Source organism: Heterocephalus glaber, unplaced genomic scaffold (genome assembly GCF_053883595.1).
Source record: "Heterocephalus glaber isolate CG9 unplaced genomic scaffold, H.glaber_assembly_v1.0 deba00001442, whole genome shotgun sequence".
NCBI lineage: Eukaryota > Metazoa > Chordata > Mammalia > Rodentia > Bathyergidae > Heterocephalus > Heterocephalus glaber.
Window position 1 is genome coordinate 6,810,098 of NW_028258296.1, and position 20,366 is coordinate 6,830,463.

The window sequence follows — 20,366 nt, forward strand, 5'->3', positions numbered from 1 at the left end:
TATATTTTAGATATACAATAAGATGACATTCATCATTGGGAATTTGTACCTTTACATGATATATCGTGGTTGTTATTTTTATGGCAGAGTAGTACTCCATTTTGTGTAAATATCACATTTTCTTTATCTAGTCATCTGTTGATAGACATATAGGCCATTTCGAAGATTTAGCTATTACAAATTGTGCTGCTATAAACATAAATATGCATGGATCACTGCACTATGTCTTCAACTATTTCTGAAAAATACTTAGACTTGGAATAGCTGGGTCAAGTGGAATTTCTATTTTTAATTTTTGAGGAATCTCCACACTGATTTCCATAGTGGTTGTACTAGTTTCCATTCTCTCCAACAATGCAGAAGGATTCCTCTTCCCCACATGCTCACTAGCATTTATTATTATTATTTGATTTCTTGATGATAGCTATTCTTTCTGTAGTACAATGGTTGAATATTATATTCATTTGCATTTCTCTAGTGGCCAGAGTTGTCAAACATTTTTTATGTATTTATTTGCCATTTGTATTTCTTCTGAGAAGTAGCTGTTCCTTTTGGTTGTTCCTTCTTTCATTGGGTCCTTTATTTTGTGGAGTCTAAATTTTTGGAGCTTTTTATATAGTCCAGATATCAGTCCTCTGACCCAAGAATAGCTAGCAGAAATCTTGATCCGAGTCCAAAGTTTGTCCCTTCTCTCTGTTGGTTGTTTCCTTTGCTGTGCAGATGTGTTTAAATTTGATATGATCCTATTTGTTGATACTTGGTATTATTTCTTGTACCTTTTGGATTCTATTCCATCCTTGCCCACACCTATGTCCTCCTGAGTTTTTCATATTTTATTATAAATTACATTTCTTTGAGAGAGTTGCTGCACTGGCACAAAAAGAGAGCAATTAAAATAGCTAAATTAAAGGAAAACCCCTAAATTGTGGGTAAGAATTGAACTAGATAGATAGTACCTGAGAAGCATCTGCCAGATAGTAAGGATCTTGAATTGCTGTCATAGTGGCTAGTACATTTTTGGCTTAAAATAGAATTCAATGAAGGACTCAGAATTCTGCAAGATAAGTGTTCAAGAAAAATTAGCTAATTATATAAAAATCATAGAACACACTAATCAGAAACCATAAGAAACCTGACCCCCTAAACCATAATCAGCAGAAACAAGAGTTGGGAAAATCACATCACAAAGTTATCAGATGACAGATTTTCTAAAATGTATGTGTTTCAAGAAACATGGATGGAAATGTGGGGAAAGGACAGGAATGTGTAAAAATAGATGGATTTGTAGAAACAGGATAGAGAGAATTAAAGAAACTGACAATGTATGGTAACACTAACAGAGATCATGCAGCTGTTTTGACCTGTTTGTCTAAAGAAGGATGGAGGGCAGCAGTCCCAGGAAACTGGAGATGTCCAGTGGTAGCTACAGCGAAGGAGCCATCAATGCTAGTGGCAGTATGTCCATCAGCTGTAGGGTGTAACTGTACCCCCTTCCTCTTCGTCTAGCAGAGCCATCTTCTATGATGTACCAAATGTAGGCATTTTCAGGTGAACAAAACTGGCATGGTTTAAAAACCTCCTGACTAATTTCAAAAAAGATTTTAAAGAATGCTCTTTGGACCTTAAGGAAATAATCAAAATCAGAGATGCTACCAAGAATAGTAACCAAATATTAAATATATGTCTATATTTAGACATAGATGTCATAATCTATAAAATATAAGACAAAAAGTAGAATTTTAAAAATCTCAATTCAAAATAAGGGGAGAAAAGCATAACAGAAAATTTGTATAAATATAAGGCACAAAAGAAGATAGTAAACTTCAAATTATAAATAAATCAGTTAAATGCAAATGAATTCTGATTAAAACTGAACTTTTTAGAAAGTTAGACTTAAAATATGCAATAGATTATTTCCTAGAGACATACCTTAAAAGTGGGATCCACACAGTGCCAAAGTGGACAAACTGATATTCCAGCCAATCTCTGTTTGAGAAATATTGCAACTGTATCATCAGATAAACAGATTTTCAGGCAAACAATACTTTCAGATGTTGTAATCATTACATAATAATAAAAGGCTCATTTCATAAGGATGTTATCACTTCTGTGTGTCCAATAACACAGTTTCAAATTATACCCAGCAAAAAATAATGGAACCATGGAAAAAACAGTCAAATTACCCATTGTGGGGAGAAGTGTACACATTTCTCTCACTAGTTCATGGAAGAAAAATATTTGGAGTAATACACATTCTTTTCAAAGCACATGTGGACTTTTGCTTTCAATACACAATGAACTCTTCAAAAAAGATTAGGAAGCCCTTAGACGTTGATAAGCACTAGGGTAGAGCACTAGGAATAAGCACTAGGGATAAACCCTAGGGTGAAAAATTAGAGCCGGATAGGAAGAAAAAGTATGGGTGTGGAAGTGGGCTGTCAGTAGTGTGGAGTTCACTGTGGTTTTCAGCATGGGCAGCACTGAAAGAGAGATGTTTGAACAGAGACTTGGTCAGAGTGAAGGGGTTCCACAGAGAAGACTGCTAGAAGAGAGGTCTAAGGCAAGAATATATTATATAGTTCAGGTTCAGTCAGTTGGACACGTACAACATGGGAACGTACACGGGAGGGGGAGAAAGGGATATGAAGAGAGGTTAGAGACACCCACATACACCTGGCCTCATAGGCCGCCCTCAGGACTCCGCTCTGAGTGGGGTGGGAAGCCCTTGGGGTGCTGGGAGCCCTGCAGAGACTCAGTTTGACTCATGATTTAAAAGGATCCTCTGGCTGCTGGGTTGAGAAACAGTCACGGGGGAGAGGGGTTGTCGCAGAGAGGCTCCGCGTGTATTGTAGCATTCCATGAGTGGATAATGTACATAAGCCCCGGTGGTGGCAATAGAAGTTAACCAAAAGGAGAGGAAGAAACAAACTGAGAATGAAATGCCAGGCACGGCTAAAGGTGAAATCGCTGTGTGCCTGGTGAAATGATGTTTCACAGTGACTGCACAGATGTTTAAAAGAAACACAAAGATTTTTTTAAATGCTCCTGGAACCAGCATAGGATTATGTGATGTCCATCCAAGTAGTTCAGGCTGTTAGGAGACTTTGTTTCAAATACGAACTTAATTGAGTTTTTCCCAGAAGCTCATTTTCCCAAATAAGTGAGTCATCTTGATTATCCTTTCCCTAGTAAAATATACAGTGTGTTCCATTTTCTCATCTTAGTATAAAATACTGAGTTTAAAGTATGTTGTGCTTTGAAAAAGTACTAAAAATTACAAATATGATTGTGATCATGAGGTTTTTTTCTCATGAGTGAGTCCAATCATCAAAGACTTCATTTGATTAATCATAGTCATTCACTTACTTTTAAAAAATGCTGTCTTTCGCTGAGTGGTCAGGACCACATGTAAAAATTCTAGATAATTTACCAGAACTTTGTGCTAGCACTCGGCATGCGCTCTCTCCAGTGACTGGGAGCCCTTGGGTTGTGGGTAGTGACCACAGCTCAGAGATCTTGCTTAGGTAGAACATAGACGGCTGAAGGCAGAGCTCGAGGGAAGCACTGGGTCTTTACATCTCTGGGTGTGATAGCTACTTACAGCGTCAACTTGAATAAGAAACACCTAGTGGATTAGTTTAGCACAGTTCTGGGTGTCTGCATGACTGACTTACTGAAGAGGGAAGACCCAGCCTGGACGTGGGTGGCACCAACCAATAAGCTCATACTCTGCATGGAATATAAAGGGAAAGGGAAAGGACGTCTCCCCTTTGCTTCTTGGCAGCAGCGCCAGGCTTCAGCATTGCCTGTGTACGTTCATCTGCAGGCTTCCAGCTCAGACTCTCCAGCCTTGCTAAGCAGACTCTTTGGCTTCCAGTACAGACTCACTTGCACCCGACTCTGCAGTGAGCTCCAGGCTTTTGACTTTGGACGGGACCCTACAGGACTCGACTCCAGCGCACAGGCAGCCGTCTTGAATTCTTCCACTCTGACTGTGCGGGTGGCCGTACGATATATCTTATATCACACGTATGCTTTATAATAAGTCTGTTCTTCTAGTGAGCCCTAATTGATACACTGCATTATAAAGACTATGTATCATTTATCGTCTACATTATGGTATACATTAAGATATTTGAATCATTTACAAAAACTGACATTTAGTTTTCTTTGCCAATTTCACCTATTTCTCTTCCAGAAAAGAAAGCTTGCTTTCCTTGCAAAATCATTACATTCCTTCTACATATGTTTCCCCTGTACCTAAAAAGCCTCCACATATGATAGTGGCTCCTTGTGAAAGTGGGAGACCCGGATGTGAGCAAGGCACTTCCTTCATTTAGGAAGCTGTGCTTGGATAGATGATCATTGAGAGACAAAATTCCAGTTTGAGTCTGGCTTCCTGCGAACCTCAGTGTCTTCCTTTAAAGACTAAGCCCACAGGGTCTTCATGATAATAAATAATGTACACAATGATGTTTTATAATCATAGACACATTAGCACTGTACATGAGGTGTGATCAGAATATATAGTAAATGTTTAAATTAAATGTTAATTACAAATAAAAGACACATTGCCATTCGTCCCTCTCAAAATCCCCAGAATATTCCCCCTTGGTTTGAACACAGTTATCCCATCATTCTTCATACTTTCTGAAGCAGTTCTGGAAGGCCTCTTTCCTGAGTGTCTTTATGAGGTGTTATCGAAATTCAGTAAATGCTGCTACCCCATGCCGTCCAACAGAAAGGCAGACTCCTAAAAATATTAGTGTGTCCCCATCTATGGGATCTGGCATGGTGCAACTTCTGCCTCTTTCCTAAAGTCAAAATGACCATAAAAAGTAAATATTTTGAATCCATTCAGGACATTGAGGCAGCCAGGACAACACAATGAAAGACATTCAGGAAAGAGGACTTCCAGAACTGCTTCAGAAAGTGACAAGAACAATGGGATAAGTATGCTTGAAGGGGAGGGAGGTACTTTCAAGGGAATTAATGGTAATGTATCTTTTACTGTATCTTCTACTTTTTTTAAACATTCACCATGTTTATACATAGACCTTGGATATTACATACGTATTTCTAACATTACTAATATGTTTTCATATCATTAATATCACTAGTGTCATTTAGAATATTTAAGTTTTTGTTGCGTTCAGTGGACTCCGGGTCCTATATGATGACACAACTTCTTCCCAAGTTGAGGATAAGATGTATGCATAGGACATTGCAGTAGGATAGAGATTCAGAGGACAGTGGGTAAAGTGCTAAGAGGTTTTCAGAGGAGAGATGACTCTGTGTTCTGACAGAATTCACCCTTTCATTTCATAAATATCAGCCATGAGAAGTGTGTAGCCCAAATTTGGATACAGATGTCTTCTCCTTAAGGGCAAAGTATGAAGGGACAGGAGCGAGAAAGCTGAAAAGGAATCACACTGGGCTTATGACCGTTAAATTGTATTACTGTTGTGATGGCAGGTAATTACATATATTTCTGTATTTTACCACATTCAAAATACAAATTTGTTAAAGAAATTGTTTGACTTTGCAATTAAAATTTTAAATGATGAACAGTTCATATACAACTTTGTGTAGTACTGTCATAACCTTATTGGTAATAATTCATTAAGACACCAAGTATATTTTAATATCAATTTTATCTTTGCATAACTAGAACTTTTTACAGAATTCTCACCATCAGATCACTGATATACTTTTTTGCCTATGTTGCCAGCTCTGTTCTTGTTCTTGGGAATAAAGAAACATCTTCTGAATATTTTGAATGTAGTGATTTCTTTCTTTTTTTTTTCTGGTACCGGGGATCGAACTCTGGTCTTTCTGCTCACGAGGCAGGCGGTGGAACCACTGAGCTAAATCCCCGGCCCCTATAGTGATTTATTTTTTGTATTTACCTTTTTTCATTCTTGCTATTGTGAAAAGTAGTAAATTTTTATAGACAAATGTCTGTGAATTGAATCACTAGTTTGGTAGTTTTAATAAATTTATTTTCTGAGTAATTCTGAGCTTAGTAAATTTAATTGGTCGTTCTTTTGTGATGGAGAAAGTGAGCATATTAAAACCCCTTCAGGTAAACCAGTCATTTCTGTAAGAATCCTCAGTAAGGGAAAGGTGCTCTCTCTTTTGTTGTCCCATTTGTTGATAAGATGCCTTCATAAAGATAATAGACTCCAGTTGCAGCTTTACTTTGTATATGGGTAAAAAAAATACTTATTTTAAATAGAAGGCAAGAAAATCAGTTAAAGAATGAAATCTTGTGAGTCGTGTACTTCCAGAGTCTAAGAGGAGCTTGACTTTCCCCAGTTACACATGTTCCTGTCACTAATTTTATAAAATTTTTTAATGAAACAATTGTTTACTACAGTGTCTATAGAGCACGTTATATACTAATCACATTTTAGTTCTGATTTGTAGAAGAGGTAGGATAGAGATTTTCAAGAAATTCATACTGTTACTCATCAATTTTGAATTTTATTTCTTTGGAAAAAAGAGGTGGGAAAATGTACTATTGTATGTTCTTTCCCCAAATATGTGACATAACGATATAAGGACAATTTTTCCCTCAGTGAAACTATTGCTGATCCTTGTTCCTTTGATAAATCATTGGTACCCTGCAAGTCAAACTCTCTGATTCATTGCCAGGTCCACAGAACTCCCCATATCTTTCTGTTCTACTAAGCATTCCACTCTCTGGGCAGTTTGTCTGCTTAACATGGGGAATTTTTTCACAGTAGTCTTGCTGTTTAAATTCATTCTGTCCTTATTAAAGATCATCTCAACATATTTGGCTGAGATCATTGAGTATTGATCATTTTTGCACTGTCATTTGCAGTTCAAGTTTGATCTTTATAAACACTTGAGACTTTTTAATGGCCATTGTGTGCTTAGTTTGCATGCCTTCATGATAGTCCTGGTCTGAGGCATGGTTTGCTATGCTTTGGGCTCAGTTTTCCTTAAGGAACCCCACTGGTAAATCAAGGTACTTTCCACTGCTTCTTCAACTCTTTCCTCCTTTTCATGGTCCAAAGGTAGATAAGGAAACCCAGGAGAGACCGATTTCAATGGACGGATGCTCACAGCATTCTGCCCCGCATTCTTCTTTCTCTGGCAGGACAGAGCAGACCACTCATTGTTATTTACAGCAACAATGTAGAAATCTTATTCTTCCTTTTAATTATGAATGCTTAGACACTGCTTTTATTTTTAATACTTATTTTATGTATTTTTTCATCAGTGATTTCTGTTCAGTTTTCAGACCTGCAGAAGCATAAGTCATATGTATTTTTGTCAGTTATATGCTACATAGGGGCTTTAGATATGCTGTACATTCCAGTCAGTATTGAAATTTAAATAGTCAATGAAATTTTTAAAATCACAAGTTCAAGTTCAGTTCCTGTATCACATCAGTCACATTTAAAATGTACCGTCGCAGTATGTGGCTCCTGGCCACTGTCTGGGACAGCACATCATCATGAAAGTGCTTTTGCACAGCCTATGTGCAGTTAATTTGGTGACAGATCTGAATTTCAATCTTGATTTTTATGCTTACTCTCTCTGTGATATGAGGCAAGTTTTTACCATGTCTGAGACCAGGCACAAATGGGCAAAATAAGGGTGGTATAGGAAATGTATACATGAAGGACTGACATAGTACCTGGCAAACGACAGGAATTTTTCAATATTTGTACCTGACAGCTTTATTCTCTTACCCAGATCTGTTGTTGTCTAGTGAATCAGTCGTTCTCTTTTAACCTTCTCCATCCAACATAAGTCTATTTGTCCAGATGTCCATACATTACCCATATCCCAACTAGATTACTGAAAACTTCTCTGATCTGACAGGATCTGCCAAACTGTTGGAGGGAACCATTTCCCTATTAAATTGATCACCCTTATAAATGAACAACCATCAGATTCTTCTAACTGCCAGGCAATTGGCCAGGATTCATTTGCATCTCTTTGGCTACTCTTTTCATTTTGGATAGTTTCCACCCTAACTTCAGACTCCTCCTCAGGCCCAGCAGATGATTTTATCACCTGAGTTAATTTGAGGAACCTGGGTTTCTTACATCTGCAATCTATATTTTCTATTTGCAGACGTTCCCAAACACCAGTGTCTGGCAAGTGTAAGCCTGGCTACTCCAGGAGGATGTGATCAATGCTAAAAAGTACAACAGTCAGGACTGACCTGAGTGTGAAAATCTTTAGCACCAGCGGTGGGGGATCTGGATTTGTTCAAAACTCCTGAGGTCATTTGGAATCCGAGCTAAACTGGGGAGACATCAGCTAGATGATTGTGAACGCCTCTTGCCCATAGCCTCTGATTGCTGTTTCACACTGTTCAATATTAATCTGGCTGCTCTTATTTCTTCTCAGCAGTTGAACGTGTAGGCTGCACGTTTCAGAGCTCCTCCATGAATTGTTGGACATCTGTCTTGCCTGTGGTCATCACACTTCATCTCTCCTTGCTGGAACTGTTAACACTGTCCCACTGGTGGCTTGCCAGGCTTGACAGGAGCAAAAACAGCTCCTTTACAGTGCTCTGGCTGTGCTCCAAAATTTCATTCATGGTCATTTTATTTGACCATTGAATGCAAACTATAGATCATAGATGACACTGGTGAAAGACTTCAAGAGGCCAGAAGTGTAATCTTAAGAAATGCAAGTCTCAGAGTTGTGTAACAGGTTGAGCATGAACAGTGTTCTGTAAAATTTTTAACTTACTTCTAAGTATGGTTGCCAGGGGGCACAACATTTAACATCCCAAAGGAAAAAAAAGGATGTTTAATCTTTTTAATATTTTCATCTATTGGTATGTAACATACATAATTTATAGAGAATTTCTGTGGCTCCAGTTAACCTTTCAGCAGTTCCTGAAAGCTTGAAATGTCACCAATAAAAGCAAACATTTCAGCGACAACAGTAAAATGATTGAAACCAAACATTAACAGATCAACAAACAAAAAAGAGTATATTGGTATGGTATTTTATACACTGTATATCTTATTTATATGTAAGTATATATTAAATATTAATATTATAAATAAGGAGAATTTATCTACTCAAATATATATTCCACACTAGAATCTCAGTGGAATTATAATATTTAATGGTGGATTCATGAAACTAGTAGATTAAGAAGAAATTAGAAAATGATAAAAAAATCAGAAAAGATTAGTTGTCTCAGTTCTGCCATTCTCTCTGGCCATGAGGAAATTACTGAGCAGTTTTAAGCCTTGGTTCCCTCATCTTTAAAATGTGCTTTCAGGAGACTGTTCAAAGGATTAAATGCAATAAATAGTAAATTATAATAGCTTATAAGTATTTTTATTGTTCTTGTTAAGGTCAAATCTCACTATAAAATTTTGAAGTATCTTCTAAACTTTCTAAGAAACAGCAGCACATGTAGCACTTCAGCTAGATCATAAGAATAAAGTCCACGTTTATCCATAGAAGGATTTTTGGAAGAATATCATTAGTAATCTCTTAAATCTTTTGATAAAAATGAGGTGCATTGTATTAATTTCATCTTTGGAAACTGGCAATTCATAGACACAGAGGCTTCATGTTTCTCTAATAACCAGAACATTTGTCAGATTTTGTTCTCAGTAGTGCCAGCTGTTTATTTTCTTTATTAAGTAAAGACCAGTTTTGATAGCTTTCCTAACATACTGGACATGTGAAATGTGAGTTTATGATCTCGTTTTGTTTGTGATAATCATGGTTTATGACAGCTACAAGTTCTGAGCTCTGGCACTGTAACAGACACAGTGCAAAGCATTTCACATGTTAACCAATTGCATCCTCTCAACCACGAGATAGCTGATGTTATCTTCATTTTACTGATGAGAAAGTGAAAGCACAGAAAATGCAAATAACCTTTCCTAAATTCATCCTTTGAGAGGCAGTCTGGAAGCTCGAGGCCAGGCAGTCTGATTCTAGAACCAAAACTATTACCCCTCAGCCAAGCCCGATCAATCGCTGACATAGCATAATCGGCTACATGTCTGTGAGGGGGTTCCCAGAATTCCGCCTCGCTGCACCGACTCCCGGGAGGCCGAATTGGCGATCTTGGGTGCCAACAGGAACCATTTAAGCCAAACTCTCTGGGGCTTTTGCTTTGGAAGCCCTTTCTAACCAGATATATCACAGCCGTGTGGAAATGATCTAGCCCACTTTTGTTTTCTCACATTGGAGAGTCAGAAATGTTAAAGAAAAATAGCCCATCGTAGAGAGTGTTTTACACATTTGCAGCAAGAATAATGTGTTGCTCCACATCAGTGTGGAGTAACAATGAGTAAAATTGATTTTTTAAATGCCATAGTTTTATATAGGTATTGCATGTGCAGTTTGTTTGCTGATTTTTTTTTTTTTTTACTTTCTTGTGCTTGTAAATACTGGTGAATAATTACAGGTTCACTTAAATTACTATTCAGACATCATGGAAATCCATACATTTGCTGAAACATATAATCAAAATTATGAAATGAATTAACTAAAGTGTTAGAAATTAGAAATTTGATATCATTTAGTTTATATGGCTGTTCCTCATTGTGAAACTCCAGGGATTCTCCGCCTTCTCCATACACATACAGTGAAAAAGCAAATCATGTCTTAAACTCTTTAGGTGCACAATTTATTTCTTTTCATTGTATTGTCATAGTCCTAAGAGAAATAACACTTTTTCTCACTTAAAATGAACTTTAAGTGAAAGTAAGGTCGAAGTTATCGGTACATATTAAGAAACACTTTCTTAGCCAGATGTGGTAGCTTACCCCTGTAATCCTGGCTACTCTAGAGGCTGAGACAGGAGGATTGCAAGTTACAATGCAGCTGGCAACATAGCAAGACCCTATCTCAAAATTTAACAAGTAAATAAATGAAAAGCACTGTAGATGTAGCCGTGGTCTTGCATGCATAAGGCTTTAGTTCAATCCCTAGTACCAAAAGGAAAGAGAAAGAGGAAGGGACATATTCTTGTGTTTTATATGCACAGTCATAGGCACATTAGCTTGTGCATGCATGCGCACATGCGTGCACACACACACACAAAGTAGCCCCTACATATGAATGGATTGATTTCATGGAGTTTATTTGGAAGAGGGCTTTTAAGCACCAGTAACAGCTTCCCACAGAGTGGCATTATGTTACTGTCCCAGTACAATAGGATATTTATCTCACAGTTCACACCACTTTAAATATTGCTTCTAGTAGATCTCTTTTCCCAAAGTCCTCTCTAGACACTAAAAACACAGTCAGTCCTCTGTACCACAAATCCTAGGAGACACTGCACTACCACATCCACAACTGTACTGTTTTCAGTGGCATACATCTACCAACCAGGACAGTCACCAAAACCAGTGATATCTCTGATGTAGGATAACTGTGTAGATGTTAAGAAACTATGCTTATATTTTCAAAATCATAAATACATTATTTTTTTTCCTGAATTTTCAAGTCCTGGACATTCAACAGGGTTTTTGTTAATGTTATAGAAATTAGTAAAGTGTGCATTAGGGGAGAAAAACATAAATTTTATTGGAAATAGAAGATGCTGACCACAAAGCATGTGCTGTTGAACTGTTCCCTCAAGTTACATTTGTTGAACTCATCATTTTCTGCCTGGTGGTATCACCACATGCTAGTGACTGAAAAGTACAATTTATAGTAAGCATTTTTCAAGAAGTCACAATTATTAGAATTAGAAACTTCTTTATATTCAGTCATCAGTGTGGAAACGAGGTAATAATTGCACTTTTGAAACCTGATATGTGAAATGTTGTTGAAAGATATGTTCTTTGTAAAGGGTAGCCATGTTTTTTTATAAATATGCTAACTTGCAAGTAATTATTTCTTGTCAGTGTCTTCTCTTTAATTGGGTTGGGCTGCTACAACAAATTATCATAGATGTGGGGAATAAATAATAGACACGGGAGAGTCCTAGATTTGAGGCTGAGAAGTTCATGACCCAGTACCAGCAGGTGCATTTCCTGAGAAGGTCTTCTTGGCTTGCAGATGTCTATCTTCTTGCTGAGAGCGCATAGTGGAGAATGAAAACTTTGGTCTTTGTCCCTCATCTTATAAGGACCTAGCCCCATCATGATGGTCTCTCCCTTGAGACCTCCTCTAAACCTAATTACCTCTGGAAGACCCCACTTATAGATACCTTTGCGTTGTGGGTAGAAGCTTCAATAAATGAATTTTGAAGGAATATGAATATTGAGTCCATAACAATTTCAAATGGAAAAATGTGCGTGAGTTTTTTCCGCATAATGTTCCTAACTTTTTGAACTTGTGATGCCTTGGAAAACCCAAGCATTCTCTAGTTATTTATAGTCCCCAACACTCCCTACCATTCTCCTATTTGCCAAACATGATAAATAGGAATGGTGTTGATTATCAAACTCCATGGTAGATACTTGTGACTCGGTATCTGAGACTAAATTCGCACTGTTTATCAAGAGTTTGATACTGAAATACTCTCTGAATTCTCTTTCAGGATGGAGAACCTAATAAGGGGAAGGAATCCCCCCCAATATCAGAGAAGTCCTTGTAAAGAAGTTCGTGCAGCACTTAGGAAGAGGCCTGAGGAGGAGTGTAAGTATGTTTAATAGGATTGATTGTGTTCTAGACAGATTTTGGTGAGTAGCATAGTGGAATGGAAGGGCTAACCTTTAAATATTTGCACAAAGAAGGAAGGTATTCAATATCTGTTTGTTGAGTTAGGTGATTTTTTTAACACAAATTACCTAACTTCCATGAGTGCAAGTGTTGAGCACATGGTTTGCCTAAGATATTCCTCTGTTACAGTAAGATGTGCCAGTGACATTTGGGTTTCCTGCTGCTGAGGCAAAGGCTGCATGGTCTACCAAATGAGCCTTGGATGCGTATACCATGCCTGTTAATTGTTCTGAGAAATCCTGAAGTAAAGAAGCTTTGTAAATGTATTTAAAATTAACGTTTTTCACTTTCCATTTGACCACAGTTATTTTTTAACATATTTTTAAAAAGTAAAAGGTTCTTTGAAAACAACTGTGTTCTAAAGAATAAATACCTAAAGGTAAATATAAACGTGTGCCAGATCAAAGCCTTTGATTTAATCAAATATAGGCCTAAGTTTTGAAAGATGGATGCCATGCACAAATGACACCATTAAGTCATTCTAGTCCAACCTCAAATTATTAAATATTAGAATGTTATTATCTGTAGAGATTTTATTTAAATATTTACAGTCTGTAGTGTATAGTAGATTTTTGGAGACTTTTGACATAATACTCACATTCTTGGTTTGTAAGATGACCCATAATATTAATTTTTCTCATGGTATTTAAATGTGATTATTTTTAGAGAACTAAATCACATTCCATTATGACAAAAATTTATCTGAATTTTGCCCTTTTATGGGAACTTGCAATTCTTAAGGACAAAGCTAATATAGTAGGTTCACTGAAGTATATATACTTCAGTAAGCTCTTAAAATTATATTGGCATTTTAAATTAGTTCTGAGTACACTGCTCTGGGTAAAGACCAAGGACATTATAGCAGGGGATACTTTTGACAAATAAAGTGTTTTTGTTTTGTCTTGTGTGTTATATAGTCAATAGATAACCTTACTGAGGTGACATTTATGCCATTCTATAGAATGTTAATCTTCTTTTAATTGGTAGATTTGTATTTTCTAATACAGACAATATCCAATTAAAACTAAAATTAGAAAATGAAGATGGATTTCATGGTTATCTAAAGCAAAAAGCATTTATAATATGACAATTGTTGCATCAAAGTTTCACTTTCTTTCACTGGGTTCTAGAGAGACTTTGGAGTATCTTTCTTTTGCTGGTTTAACCCAGTCAGTTAGGTTCTAGTATAGTTCTATAGATTTTTTTTAAGAAAACCTAGGAAGTATTTTTGTGACTGTATCTTCAGGTGATTCTCATAGAATTGCCATTTGGCATAAACACGGTGATCTTTCGGGTTTCTTGTACTGAGTTATGCGGGCCATCAGTTGACCAGCTGTTGTTTACTGATGAATTCGTCTGATATCTATTTCCATAAATAATATTTTATTGAAATATAGCTATCATCTATTAATTTAGGTATGGGGTAGAACTACTTTGACACTACACATCTTAAATAATTATAACCCTAGACCAGAGGGCCCACAGAGCCAAAATATTTCCTTGGATTTTATGGGGTGGATCTCTGGAGCAGCCTCCTCCAGATGGGCACTGGCCTCATCCCCAGAGAACTCATTACAAATGCAGCTTCCAGAGCTGCATTCCTACTGAGTGAAGCCTGTTAGGAGCAGGGCCCAGTAATCTGTATTTTAAGAAGCCCTACATGATTATGATGCAAGTTCAAGTTTGAAAACCACTAGCTTAAGTCAAGTGATTGGCTACAGATGACATAAATCATCTATACAGAATACTAATGATGATAGACATATTTCACTGCAAAGGCTTATTGTCTAATGTAAGCTGCATATATTAAGGTACCTAATATGTAACTGAAAAGCTAAGTAACACAACTGTTGCTTACATAATAAATCTTCAATTGAAATGAAAAGCTGTACAATTTTATTTTCCTCTGAAAGTCTTCATTCTCCCTTGCTAATATAATGAGAAGTGCTTCTTGTCCTCTGATGAAACAATATTAATTCCTGAGAAAAATCCACCAACGTTTTATAATAAATCCAGCATGTAATGCTACTTAAGACTATTGACTCAGAGATGCACAAAAGGTTTTAGTCTCTAATGTCTTAATGTGACCAACTACAGGATGCTGGGTATTATTTTTTCAAATCTACGACTTACCGGACACCCCTGCAGTTAGGTTCCAGTCCCCTTCCCAGTATTTGATGCAAGCCTGAGAAATAAAACTAAAAGACAAGATCTAGGAGAGAAAACGGGATGCCAGAAAGACCAGTGCCAGTACAGCCAACAAAGGCCCTGGCCAGTCCCAGGCACTGACTTTTATTGGCAATCTATTGGAGTAAAGGTGAGCCAAGTGCAGTTTCTATGGAAATTAATGTAAACAAGGCTCATAAAGGACAAGACAAAGCATTCTCGAATTAGGAACAGAATAGGCAAAATATATGATTGTAATTAGAACATTGCCCTTCCAGTCTGTAGGTTTTAGTTGTGGGAATGGAATTTGGATGCGAGTTACTCTGACCTAGGCACATAGGCTTTGGCCGGACTCACTTATATAAACAAGCTGATTGTGGGGTTAACTCTTCACAGCCTGCCTTGGGCATAATCAGTATTACAGTCCGCTGCATAACTTAGTTTATTTACCTAAGAAAAGAGGGTAATGATAGGTCCTAGCTTATATGACTGTCTTGAGAATTAAGGAAGATATGTATATAAGTTCTTGGTATAGAACCTGAGACATATAGAGCGAGTTTTCTTTTGTCTCCTTCTCTGTCTCCCTTTGCTTATTATTGTCATGTCAAAGTAATCTTTTATTTGACAATAATAAGGGATGATGTCTTTGATAGCAGAAATGAAAATCTATAAAAATTATCACCCCTATTTAGAGGAAAAATAATGCAAGGCAAGGTACAGGTTGTAAACAAGTGGCATAAAGCTGACCTTGCTGCAGTCTTGTATTGTAATTCATGGCATAGTTTATCTAACACATGGCATAGTTCTTCCCCTATGATTCTATGTATTCAATATAGAACCTAGCCCAAGACTTCTGCTCAACACCTGTGGAAAGCTGCCATTGTGGAAAATCATCATAGAAAGTCAAATAGTAGTGGCTTCCTTTAATTAAAATTGAAAGGAATAGTGGAGATGTGTTTACGTTGTAGGGTGCTCCAGATGAAAGGAGAACCCTCCCTCAACCTACCTCCACGTAGGAAGGTTTTGCTGAATAATAGTACAGTTTATACTGCTTTCTTTTATAACCTTATATAATCTTTTACAATATATTCAGTAGTAGGATCAGGCTTAGGTCTCTGGAAATAGCCCTTAGTTCACTATGTACTGTTAATTTTATGTGTCTGTGTTGCATCTCATATACCCAAGTAAACTTCCAGGACAAATAATTTGATCCTTATGAAAATCAGACTTTTAAACATACTTAAATTATTCATTATTAAAAATAAAAAACAAAATAAAATCTTGTCCTCAAAACCACAGCCCCACGCAGCTACAACTCTACATTTCTGTTTGAGTCCTAGGTAAATCTCTAGAAGAGACAACTGTGCTTGCCCACTGCATTTCCTTCCTTCCGACTCACTGAGTTACACTGCCCAACCCGCCTTCTACTTGAACAGTCTACTGAAGCATCATTCATTCATATCACCAGTAATCTCTTTATGGTACTCTAAAATTTTCTATCACTCTATAGCAAACCACAGTGAACTTCAGTGGTGTAGACCACCACCACTGATTGTCTCACGGTTTCTGTGAGCCAGGATTTCAGGCATGGAGTTGAGGCTCAGGTTCTCTGCTTCTGGGTCTCACCAGATTGGTGACCCATGAAAAACTCAAGTTGGGAAGAATCTGCTTGTAAATTCATGCAAGCTCTGGGCGGGATGTACTTCTTCTTAGCTATATGACATGCTGCCTTTCCTTTTTTGCTGACTACCAACTAGAGGCTAAACAGGCTGCTTCCTCTTCCTCTTTAGAGAGAACTCAGGCCCTCTTCTGAATACTCTCATCTAACTAAGCCAGAAGCACCCAAGATAATTTCAATTTGGATCAATTCAAAATCAACATGATTTGGGACTATACTGACAACTGTCACCTTTGCCACATTCTGTTGAGTAGAAGTGAGTCTTGCTGTGTACGTCCAAGGAGAGGGAATCCTACAGAGCTGAAATATGAGAGGTGCAGTGTTAATCATGGGGCCCTCTTAGGGTTCTGCCTACAGTTTACTAATCTCAGCAAGCATTTTTCCAGTGCTCTTCTTACTTGACTTCTTAGCAGGAAACAGTACTGTTGATTATTCCTCCTTCTGAAAACTTCCAGGGTCTGAATGCTTATAGTTCTCCAAAATGCATATGCTGAAACATAATTACCAATGTGATGATATTAGGAGGAAGGTCTTTGAGATGTACTTAAGTCATTAATTCAGAGCCTTAAAGAATGGAATTCTTATACGAGAGACCTCAGACAAGTCTCTATGACACTGTCTGTGAAATATAAATGGCCCTCACAAAAGTACCAAAATCATCTAGGACCTTGATCTTGGACTTCTCAGCTTCCAAAACTGTGAGAAGTAAATTTCTGTTGTTTATAAGCTACTGAATTTATGGTATTTTCTTACAGTAGCCTGAACACACAAAGACAGAAATTCTCTAATGGCTCAGTTAGCATAATACAATATTCTCCAGATTTCCTCCACTCTCTCTGATTATTCTTTCACATGTTCTACCTTCCCTTTCCATTACTTGCTAAAGTTCATGAAGGCAGTGTGAAGCCTTCTTTCCAAATATACACTTTCCACACACACTCTTATTTCGCACAGACTCAGTCATTCCTATAATTATATGACTCACAGATCAATAACTCCATTCTCTCTCCATTCAGCCAGATATGTACTTAACATATCCTCCAGGATGTTTCAACTGTGCCTCAAGCTCAACAAATTCAGTATATTTCCTTCAAATGTCCATCTTCAAAGTAAATAGATCTAGAGGTTACATCTCCACCCTTCTCATTTTTCTTTTCCACTCTAATTTCGAGGCCTCTCAATTTCACCTTCTAAGTATGCTTTGAGTTGCTTCACAAATAACCTCTGCAAAGATTCTAAGATTTTCTGAGACACTCTCAGAAGTGACTCCTATGTGTAGTTCTGAAAGCTTTTCACCTTAAAAAGACCTGATGGCTTATCATCTTTTACTCAAGAAAGACTTGGGCCTTAATGCAGTGTGCAGGGCCTGGCACACTTGCACTCTGCCCATGCCCTTGACTTCATCCCACACACCAGCCGATTCCTTTCCTCCACTCTAACCACACTGGCTTGCTTTTAGTTCCTGGACATACTCAATGATTGAACAGCAGAATATATATACATTTTAAATGACCTAGAATCAGAGAAGAACAATAAATGATTATCCTGGAAAGGAAGAGTAGGCCTTTAGAAGACAGTAAATATAGAAACTAGAAAAATGAGAAGGGTTAGAATATTTCAGTAATCTCAAGAACATAAATATTCTATGAATTAGCTACAACATAATCCAAATAGGAAAACTCAAACTTTTAAAGAAAACTAACAGGGAGAGATAAAAAGACCATTGACAAGAAAGGGAATTTAAAAAGACTAAACATGAAGAGAATTAAAATTGCCTTGGAGTCAGAAAAGAAAAATTAACATTATAAAAATAGCAGGAATTTGAAGAGCAAATACTGGAACCATTCTAAGAATGCAAAGAAAAGATGAACAAACAAATTATGATGAAGGAAAAAGTAACATGTGTAGTAGAAGATAGAAATCCAACCTTAGAATTTTAAGGTTTCCTAACGAAGAAATTAGAACAATTCAAAGAAAAAATCATCACACTTATCTGGGTACATTTCCCAAACTTATGAAAACATCTGATTGCACATAAAAATGCCTGATTTGTACCACATAAAATCAGTTAAATGATATCTACACCCCGAGACACCTAAACATTTTCAAACTATACTATCAGCTCTTTAAGAAGCAAGAGCTATGTATATTCACCTTAGCCAGTTATGAAATTAATTACTTAAATTCAAAAATGAAAATGTATCTATAAGAATGTGCTGGAAAGAAAGAAGACAGGAGGGAAGGGCAGTCAAGCTTCAGACTCTGGAACAGATGGCATAGACTCACCTTTCCCTGTGGCTCTCTTCTAAATGTAACTAAATGCCTTGGAATTTGTTCAACTGCCCCTGATAAAAGGACTCTGAAAGCTCCAAGAAGGTGTATTGCCTGAGACTTCAGGGCCATAGGAAAGACAGCATGGTGTATCCTGTGGGCTTTCTTTTTTTCGTCCATCTGTTTTATTATCTGATCTATTTTATTATCTCTGGACAAGTCACCAGAGAGAAATGCAGCCAGGCATTGTCAACAGGCATAAAGGGAAGGGTTAAAAAGCAAGGGAAGCCTACTCTTTCAGTGCAGAGGGACAGGAGAAAGGAAGAACAGAGACCTAGGGGAGAGTCCCAAGCTCCGCTCTGTAACCCTGCAGCAGCAGAGCAGCAAGGCCCCAGGTCCTCTCCATGCTGCTGTCCCTGGTGGGCATCCCTAACCCTGTGTCCCTGGCCCTCTACTCAACAGCATTGGCAGACCCAAGCCCAGAGGTTTCTGTGCCTTCACTGAAGGTCACTCAACTGCAGTAGGAGAAAGGATGAGGAATCATATGACATTATAAGGAACCACAAAATTAACAGTCATAGGAACTGATGCCCACAGCAGTCATCTAGACTCTGCAGGCTAAATGTAAACAGGATGAGTGCTTGCCGAAAAAAGATTTCAGTAGGAATGAGAGCCTTCCAATACAATAATCAAATGACTGAAGATACAATTAAATATCACTTAACATAGCACAAACCAGAAAAAGTACAATATGAAAGAGACAATTAATTGACAAAGGTGAATAGGAGTCAGAAGTTGGAATTATCTGACAAAGGAATTGAAGCAGCCATCATAAAAATGCCATAAAAGACAATTACATAATCTCTTGAATCAACTGAGAAAAAAAAAAATTTGAAAAAAAGTTACAAGAAGAACCAAATGGAAATTACATGACTGAAAACATAATTATAAAAATGAAACACCTCCCCAAACAGAATAAATAGTAGCATGAAAATGAGAGGATAGAATAAGTGCATGTTCTTACCATTTCTGCCAAGACAGATACTGAAAGTGACTGGTTGAGTATAATGGGTTAAGCCAATGAGTGCACAGCATTCTCCGGGTGTATAGTAACTACACAGGAACTGTAAAATAAAGAAAATATTAAAGACAAAACAGCACCTGAAGAATTTGTGAGAAAATAACAACAAAATCTAATATTTGTATCATTAGAGCTCCAGAAGAAGAGAAAAAAGAATGTAGTATGAAAAAAGTTTCTGAGGGATGGTTACAAACTTTCCCACATTGGCAAAAGACATAAATCTACTCAAGAAGCTAGGGGAATGCTAAAGAAGATAAGCCTCCAACATTCACACAAATATATTTCATAATTAAACTCCTGAGAAAGACAAAGAAAGAATTTTTAAAACAGCCAGAGAAAATAACACATTACCTATAAAGGAACACAAATTCAACTGACAGTGAAATTTTAAAAAATCTGAAACCACAGAAGTTAGAAAAAAATGGTGTGACATTTTTAAAGTATTGTTAAGAAGCTTCATCTCTGAATTCTATA

General features: G+C 37.2%; 1 protein-coding gene across 15 annotated transcripts in view; it reads left to right on the top strand.

Moving 5' to 3' along the window:
• The window catches only part of Lrrc7 (leucine rich repeat containing 7), a 496,759-nt gene that overhangs the window by 92,120 nt on the left and 384,273 nt on the right, over positions 1-20,366 (top strand). For all 15 annotated transcript variants that reach the window (XR_015451809.1, XM_087212656.1, XM_087212660.1 and 12 more), the window contains exon 2: positions 12,515-12,612. Coding sequence is in view for 12 of the 15 variants with exons in the window: in XM_087212656.1 (XP_087068782.1) it covers positions 12,516-12,612 (97 nt within the window). In the remaining 3 variants the exon portion in view is untranslated. The remainder of the gene's footprint in view (positions 1-12,514; positions 12,613-20,366) is intronic.